Source organism: Ipomoea triloba, chromosome 9, assembly GCF_003576645.1.
Source record: "Ipomoea triloba cultivar NCNSP0323 chromosome 9, ASM357664v1".
Classification (NCBI taxonomy): Eukaryota; Viridiplantae; Streptophyta; class Magnoliopsida; order Solanales; family Convolvulaceae; genus Ipomoea; species Ipomoea triloba.
Window position 1 is genome coordinate 18,019,876 of NC_044924.1, and position 9,431 is coordinate 18,029,306.

The following is a 9,431-nucleotide window of genomic DNA, read 5'->3' on the forward strand; positions in this document are numbered from 1 at the left end:
AAAGTGGACAAACGGCTAGAAAGTACTGACCTTCTGAAAAGGAAGAAAACACTACCCATTGGATATTACACACTGGACAATAGGTTTTGAATTTCATTTTCCCTCCAACGGATCTGAAATTTCACCTATAAATACCCTTGTCCAATCTCACTTTGACAATGTTGAAAATACGCGAAATATTGTCTATCAAGTGAAAAACTTTCAATGTGATATTCATAAGCTTACAAGTGATATTCAGATTTCTTTAGAAGTTCTTGTGTGATTAAGAAGTTGATCAAGGAAGAAAAGCACAAGAAGTTCAAGTTGGAGAATCATCACAATCTTTCAACCATCTCTACAAGTGAAGTAGAAAGAGGCGGAGTAAACTTGGAAGAAATTGAAAAACCTACAACAACAAGGCTGCCAGGCTTAGTGATCAAAGGAGCTTGTTGTAACGGAATTTGTACTATAATGGGGAATATAGTGCAAACCTTCACGCGTTGTGAAGAACAGTGGAGTAGGCTTAGTTAACAGCTGAACCACTATAAAAACTCTCTCTCTCTCTATATTTACTTTACGTCTTGCATTGCATATATCACTCAAACCTAATATCTTTTACAAGAATAATCAAAGTGCAAAGTTAAGATAAAACTTGATATATTCTTTCCGCTACGTTTATCTCTTTAGACAAAAAGTTTTCAAAAACCTCTTGTGAGTCTATTCAACCCCCCCTTCTAGACTCACATCTCTACCACCGGGACCAACAAGTGGTATCAGAGCAAGTTACCTTGAACGGTGGACACTCTGTGTATACTGCCTGGTGATTCTTTTTGAAAAATTTATCAAAACATTTCCAAACTTTGCACAATGTCTAAAATGGAACATCATAGGCATTTTCTTATGTTTAACTTGGACATGTTTGATGATTGGAAAGCGCGCATGCAGGCTCACTTGTCTGCCATGCATGATGAGATGTGGGACGTGATAACTGATGGACCCATCCAGATACTACAAGTGAACCCCAATCGTGTTGCTACCGATCCGACATCACCAGAAATGATTCTAAAGGAGAAATCCTTGCTAACTACTGAAGAGAGAACCCGAGAAAATCTCGACAATATAGCCAAGGATATACTCTACAAGGCATTGGATGAATCATTGTTTCCGAGAGTAAGAAAGTGCAAGAATGCTAAAGACATCTGGGATGTACTTATGCTCATAGGTGATGGAGACGAACAAGAGAAGGAGAACAAGCTAATGATTGCCATGAAAAAGTTTGAAGATTTCAAACTCAATCCAAAGGAGTCCATAACTGAAATGGAAGCTCGGTTCATAAAGTTATTGATGGAAATCAATGACCTTGATGAGAAAAAGCTAACACAAAAGGAGATAAACTTGAAGATTCTCCGAGGACTATCCAAAAGCTGGGAAATGAAAGTAGTAGCTATGCGAGATCATAGAGACCTCAAGACAACGAGTACTACTCAGATCTTTAGTGATCTGAAAGCCTACGAGTTCGAGAAGGAAGCTCAAAATGATGAAGAACTTGAGACGAGAAATATAGCCTTAGTTGCAAATCATCAATCTTCATCATCAACACCAAGGTCAAATACTAATCCCTCATCTGATTTTTTCACTGATGATCAGCTTGCTTTGTTCATGAGAAGGTTCAAAAGATTCATGCGAAAGAATCAATCCTATGATAACTTTGACAAGACGAGAAGAACGAAGTACCAAAACAATGACAAGGCTAGCGGATCCAGAACACATGAGAAGGATGAAATACAAGTGCTGTGTTATAACTGCCGAAAACCTGGACACTTCAAAGCTGAATGTCCATATCCCATCGTCAAGAAGCATCAGGATGAGCACAACTACAAGAAGAATTCGGGAAATTATCACAACCCGAAGAGTGCATCAAATGATGCTGACGAAGAGCCAAACAAAAACCAGAAGAATGATAGGCGAAGGAAGGCTCTAGCTGTAGAAGAGAAGTCAGGAGAAAAGAACGACGAGTCATGCACTTCCAGCTCAAGTTTAGAAAGTGACAGTTCGGAAGATGAGAAAGGACTACTGTGTCTTTTCAGTCAAGAGGACTCGGATGTAGAGCTGTGCTTTATGGCAGATGAAGAAGAGGTAACTTCACAAAACCACTCTTCTAATTATAGTTCCGAATCCACATATCATGAAAACCCTAGGGAAGCATTCGAAAGAATGATGAAGAGTTTTGATGGTATTGAGGATTCACACCTCAGACTCAAAGAAGAGAATGCTAAGCTATTGGCAGAAAGACAAGATCTCGAGGACTTAAGATCCAAAAATGCTGAGATGCTTGAATCTAAAGCCAGCTTGAGAAGCAAGTTCATCTTCTTGAGGAAGAGTGTAAAGCGAAGGATGATAGAGAGCAAAATTTGCGTGCGGTACTTGCGACATTTACAAATTCATCTAGATTAATGGATCGAATGGTAGATGATCAAAGACCATCAGGGAGTAGAACCGGACTTAGTTATAGCTCCAGCTCTTATCAACATGTTCTCTTAACACGACCAACTGATCCTTCTACTAGTGGAGGTTTAAGATCTGTCTTTGTCCAAGGACAAACTGAAAATCTTGAGCCAGTGATTAACGCCACAAATGGAACAAAACCACAATCAACGAGTCGATCTAATGATTCGACTGAAACACGTATTGTGGAACCTACGAGAGGAAATTTCCAAAACGGTAACCCGAGAAGTCATCAGACCCCTCGGTATAGACCTCGCGTACCGAACCATCATAGTCGTATCGCAAATGGTCAACCACTTGGGAATAACCAATCCAAAGGGAAATTCCAAGGCAATAAGAGGCAACATTACTCACAGAGGCAACGCAAGGGTATGCCTCAGGGAAGACCGAACTCTTACCCGAGTAATGTCAAGAATTTCAAAAATTTCCCTAGCAAGCATAGAGGTGGGGAAGGTACTCTATATCCTAGTGATGAGGACTGGATTATGGACTATGAACCAATGACAAGAGCAAAATTTTTGCTCCATCATAGACATAAACAAACCTCATATACTAGAGTCAACACGAATAAACCAACACCCCGTCTTCAAAAGATTTATTCACCGAAGTCACCTCAAGCCTACTATGCTATCCCTTATGATTATCGCGCGTTTAACGGGTATCGTGGACCGAGGATGAACCTTACGAGTTCTAGCTATGCATGGATGCCCAAGCTCACTGCTAACCGACAAGGACCCAAGAAGGTATGGGTACCTAAAAACACTTAATCTTTGAATGCAGGGAAATAGGACCATCTGGTTTGTAGATAGTGGTTGCTCGAGACACATGACTGGAGATAAATCAGAATTGAGTAACTATAAAGCAAAGAATGGTCCTAAAGTAGTTTTCGGTAGGAACTCAAGTGGACGAACCATGGGTACCGGAGATGTCATGAAGGATGGTTTAATCATCCAAGAAGTCTCTTATGTTGAAGGATTAAAGTTCAATCTTTTGAGCACAAGTCAGTTTTGTGACAAAGGATACAAAGTTATATTCTCACGAGATGTGTGTCAAGTTATCTCAGAACTATCTCATGAAGTTGTCTTAACAGCAAAACGAAGAAAGAATATGTATGTTGTCACGTGGGAAACAGTAAGACCGAATACTTGTCTAATCGCCAAAAGCAAGAAAGATCTAAGTTGGGAATGGCACCATCAACTCAATCATCTCAACTTCAAGGTAAAACACATATTTTTGGATGCAAATGTTTTGTTCTTATCAATGGTAAAACACATCTGAAAACATTTGATGAGCGTGCAGATGAAGCAATATTTTTGGGATATTCTTCCACCAGCAAAGCATTCAGAGTATACAACAAATCAACAATGGTGGTAGAAGAATCAATACATGTTGTATTTGACGAATCAGCAAAGAGCAAGGAAGCAGATGTTTCGAATATTGGTAAAATTGTGCCAAATAATTTATTTGAGACTAATGATTCATCTGAGATTGAGATCTTGCAGGGAATAAGTGATTTGGAACTTAATAATTCCAAAATTCAAGAAGTGGACGTGGCACTCACTAGGAGAGACGAGGCTGACTCTAGAAATGAAGAAATTCATGTTGGTGATGAGGCTAACCTCATTAATGAGACAAATTTTGAGGATGAGGTTAACCACATGATTATTCAAAGTGAGGATGAGGCTTACCAAGCTATTCATGATGAATCTACACGTGCCAGTCAACCTCTACCCACTACCAATGTCCAAGAGTTTTTCCAACCTGATAGAAAGTGGCTAAGGAGCCATCCACAATATCTTATTATTGGAAATTTGCAAGAAGGCGTGAAAACAAGATCAGCTGCACGAGACACTTTATTTGCGTGTTTTCTTTCACAGATTGAACCAAAATAAATAGATGAAGCTCTAAGTGATCCTAGCTGGATTGAGGCCATGCAAGAGGAGCTAAATTAGTTCACAAAGAATGACGTATGGGAACTTGTTCCTAGACCAAAAGATCATAACGTTATTGGAACGAAATGGGTCTTTAGGAACAAAGCAAATGAAGATGGAATCATTGTTAGGAATAAGGCGAGGCTAGTTGCAAAGGGCTATTCACAAGAAGAAGGAATTGATTTTGATGAAACATTCGCCCCAGTTACACGACTCGAAGCAATACGAATTTTTCTAGCCTACGCAGCATACAAGAATTTCAGGGTCTACCAAATGGACGTGAAAAGTGCATTTCTAAATGGACTACTTGAAGAGGAAGTCTACGTGGAACAACCACTCGTTTTTGAGGTAAAAGGTGATGTTGATAAGGTCTATAAACTAAAGAAGGCATTGTATGGGTTAAAACAAGCACCACGAGCTTGGTATGACACTCTGTCAATGTTCTTAATTAGTTGTGGTTTTACCAAAGGCCTTGTTGACAAAACCTTATTTAGAATTCAAGAAAATAATCATATTTTATTGGTACAAATTTATGTTGATGATATTATATTTGGAAGTACTGATAAATCTCCGTGTGAGAAATTTTCTAAGCTTATGCAGAACAGATTCGAAATGAGCATGATGGGTGAACTAAATTACTTCCTTGGACTACAAGTCAGACAACTAAAGGAACTAAATTACTTCCTTGGACTACAAGTCAGACAACTAAAGGAAGGAAATTACTTCCTTGGACTACAAGTCAGACAACTAAAGGAAGGAATCTTCATCAATGGACTACAAGTCAGACAACTAAAGGAAGGAATCTTCATCAACGGACTACAAGTCAGACAACTAAAGGAAGGAATCTTCATCAACTAGGCCAAATACACAAAAGATCTTATCAAGAAATTTGGCATGGAAGGAAAAGGCTCAGTCAAAATACCGATGAGTACTGCACTTAGACTGGACAAAGATGATAAAGGAAAAGATGTCGAGCAAACGAAATATCGAGGAATGATTGGTTCTCTACTATACCTCACTGCGAGTAGACCCGATATATCTTACTCAGTGGGTGTATGTGCTAGATTCCAATCACAACCAAAAGAAATTCATTATCAAGCTACCAAGAAGATTATCCGTTATCTCAAATGAACTATCAATGTGGGATTATGATATCCCAAAGAAGGTAATTTTGAACTAACTGGATTTTCAGATGCAGATTTTGCAGGGTGCAAAATAGACAGAAAAAATACCTCAGGAACGTGCCAGTTCTTAGGGGGAAGATTGGTCTCTTGGTTTAGCAAGAAACAAAACTCCATTGCAACAAGTACAGCCGAAGCGGAATATATCGCAGCAGGGAGTTGTTGTGCACAAATCTTATGGATGAAGCAACAATTAAAAGATTACGGGATCGATTGCGATGACGTTAGTATTTTCTGTGATAATACTAGTGCAATTGCGATTACTCAAAATCCAGTGCTTCATTCGCGTACCAAACACATTGATGTGAGACATCACTTTATCCGAGATCACGTTGAAAAGAAGGATTTAAAGATCGAGTATATACCCACGGAAAGTCAAATTGCTGATATTCTCACAAAGCCTTTATGCGAATCAAGATTCAATACTCTAAGGCACGAGATGGGTATGATCGAAATGAGCTAAGTATCACTATCTCTATCTTATAAGCTCATGATTTATTTTATGCAATTTTATGTGATTTTTACGTATGCATGTTCTATATTTGTGTTTTAATTGCGTTATTTGCTTATTTTTATTATTTTCGTACGTATGCATGTGTTACTTTTTATGGTATATGTGTACATTTATTGTGTGACCATACTTGCTTATTTGTTTATCTATGTACGCATATGATCTATGCATGTTCTCTTTATCTATGTTTTAATCATCACGCATGCTAGACTTTATTTATGTGTTACTGTTAGTAGGTGAATGTAATATTTGCTCAGTATTTAAAATTGTCCTACTTGCCATGCATGACTCATGAGAAATGGGTTTACGTGTTTTGTCCTTATGCTTTTAGTCTTATGTAGTAGGTTTCATGTTGTTTTTACTGATAGGAAATTTACATTTCCTAGAACTGCTACCTGACAAAATTTATTGACCTTCTTATCTGAATGCATTTACTTTGTGAATGAATGTTTTCCTACTTTGTNCTTGGACTACAAGTCAGACAACTAAAGGAAGGAATCTTCATCAACTAGGCCAAATACACAAAAGATCTTATCAAGAAATTTGGCATGGAAGGAAAAGGCTCAGTCAAAATACCGATGAGTACTGCACTTAGACTGGACAAAGATGATAAAGGAAAAGATGTCGAGCAAACGAAATATCGAGGAATGATTGGTTCTCTACTATACCTCACTGCGAGTAGACCCGATATATCTTACTCAGTGGGTGTATGTGCTAGATTCCAATCACAACCAAAAGAAATTCATTATCAAGCTACCAAGAAGATTATCCGTTATCTCAAATGAACTATCAATGTGGGATTATGATATCCCAAAGAAGGTAATTTTGAACTAACTGGATTTTCAGATGCAGATTTTGCAGGGTGCAAAATAGACAGAAAAAATACCTCAGGAACGTGCCAGTTCTTAGGGGGAAGATTGGTCTCTTGGTTTAGCAAGAAACAAAACTCCATTGCAACAAGTACAGCCGAAGCGGAATATATCGCAGCAGGGAGTTGTTGTGCACAAATCTTATGGATGAAGCAACAATTAAAAGATTACGGGATCGATTGCGATGACGTTAGTATTTTCTGTGATAATACTAGTGCAATTGCGATTACTCAAAATCCAGTGCTTCATTCGCGTACCAAACACATTGATGTGAGACATCACTTTATCCGAGATCACGTTGAAAAGAAGGATTTAAAGATCGAGTATATACCCACGGAAAGTCAAATTGCTGATATTCTCACAAAGCCTTTATGCGAATCAAGATTCAATACTCTAAGGCACGAGATGGGTATGATCGAAATGAGCTAAGTATCACTATCTCTATCTTATAAGCTCATGATTTATTTTATGCAATTTTATGTGATTTTTACGTATGCATGTTCTATATTTGTGTTTTAATTGCGTTATTTGCTTATTTTTATTATTTTCGTACGTATGCATGTGTTACTTTTTATGGTATATGTGTACATTTATTGTGTGACCATACTTGCTTATTTGTTTATCTATGTACGCATATGATCTATGCATGTTCTCTTTATCTATGTTTTAATCATCACGCATGCTAGACTTTATTTATGTGTTACTGTTAGTAGGTGAATGTAATATTTGCTCAGTATTTAAAATTGTCCTACTTGCCATGCATGACTCATGAGAAATGGGTTTACGTGTTTTGTCCTTATGCTTTTAGTCTTATGTAGTAGGTTTCATGTTGTTTTTACTGATAGGAAATTTACATTTCCTAGAACTGCTACCTGACAAAATTTATTGACCTTCTTATCTGAATGCATTTACTTTGTGAATGAATGTTTTCCTACTTTGTCAGCTTTAAATTGAATGTATGATTTGATGTATCCCTACCTTTTAAATACACCGAATTTCCATATCCATATTTGGCAAGTTGAGCAAATTTCTACCATCATCTCATTTGACCGAATTACCCTACTACTTTTCAAATCCAAAGCTTTTATGACAAGGGCATATTGGTAGATGAGCACCTAAATCTTGACCTATAAAATCCCTTGATTCCCACTCACCATTTAAACCTAAAAGCTAAAACCTCTCACATTCCCCAAATCCCCCCACCCGTCGTCCTCAAGAGACAACCACACTCAAAAAACCTCTCAACAATTCGAACAACACTCTCAAATTACTCTCAAAATTTCTACTTCAAATTTCCACCCACCCGAAATTGATCCAAAAGATGGCATCTACAAGCTCTACCCAACCCGAAAACACGCAAGTTGAAGCACATAATGAGAAAATTCATTCGGGGAATCTACTCACAAAAGAAGATTTCATGAACATCTCAATCAATGGAATAATTGCTCAAAATGTGTTCAATGGTATGGAAAGAAGTGGCATTTTAAAGGTATGCACCTTTGGATATGTTGGCATATTTGATGATGATGTGAGTGAATTCTTTGAGCATGCTACCTATAGGATTTCACATATAGAATCTATTGTTGGTGGAGTTCATGTGCAAGTTGATTTGGATGATTTTAGGAATTTGTTTGATGTTGATGAGCATGCTATGAAATTTGAGGATTATCTATTTGATTCACATGATTATTGGCATATGGTTCGAAGAGATGCAAGTATTATTGTGCCTAAGTTGTCCGGTTTTCGTAGAGATTATTTGGGAGTATGCCAAGTTGCTAGAAATTATTGTTAAATGTCTTTTGTGCAAGCTTGGTGGATTTGATAGATTGACATCCCAAATCTCCCGTATTATCTATGCTATCATGAAAACCGACCGTGAATTGGATTGGAGTGGTGTTATGTTTGAAAGATTGGTTGAAATGGTTAAATCCAAGGAGAAGCTCGGGTATAGCATGTTGGTTGGTGAACTTTTAAGAAGAAAAGGAGTCCAAATGGGTCAATCAAAGCCTATTACCAACAGCAAATACTTGTTCCGTATCAATGCAAAGAAGCCCGGACCGGAGGATCTTGTTGAAGGAGAATTACCTATGAGACCTAATCCACCGATTAGGAAGAGAAAAAGAACTCCTAGAATAGAAATTCGAAGCAATGAGGAAGAAGTTGTAACCGGAAGAGAATTGGTTGTGCCACATCAAACTAGTGACATTGGAGGTGACTTTATGGATGTTCTATTGGATGATCATGTCACACGAAAAGTGAATGTTCAAGAAAATCAAGAAATTAATCAAGAAGGCCGAATGGAATTGGATGAAAGTCAACTTGGAACAAATTTCGTTGACATCAACATTGAGGCCGAAAACGAGGAGTATGGAGTTGAAAATATTCAAGAAATTGAAGTTGAGGTCAACACAAGGGAAATTAATGTTGAAAATTATGATGGCAACAATTTTGAGGT

General features: G+C 37.7%; 1 protein-coding gene across 1 annotated transcript; it reads left to right on the forward strand.

The window, feature by feature from the left end:
• The first annotated feature begins 939 nt into the window (after positions 1-939).
• LOC116029657 lies at positions 940-2,433 on the forward strand. The gene has a single exon (XM_031271704.1). It carries the CDS (start codon positions 940-942, stop codon positions 2,431-2,433), a length of 1,494 nt encoding a protein of 497 aa, XP_031127564.1.
• Positions 2,434-9,431: the final 6,998 nt, after the last annotated feature.

Coding starts and splice junctions, on each gene's coding strand:
- LOC116029657 (XM_031271704.1), top strand. CDS start 940: ATGCATGATGAGATGTGGGACGTGATAACTGATGGACCCATCCAGATA.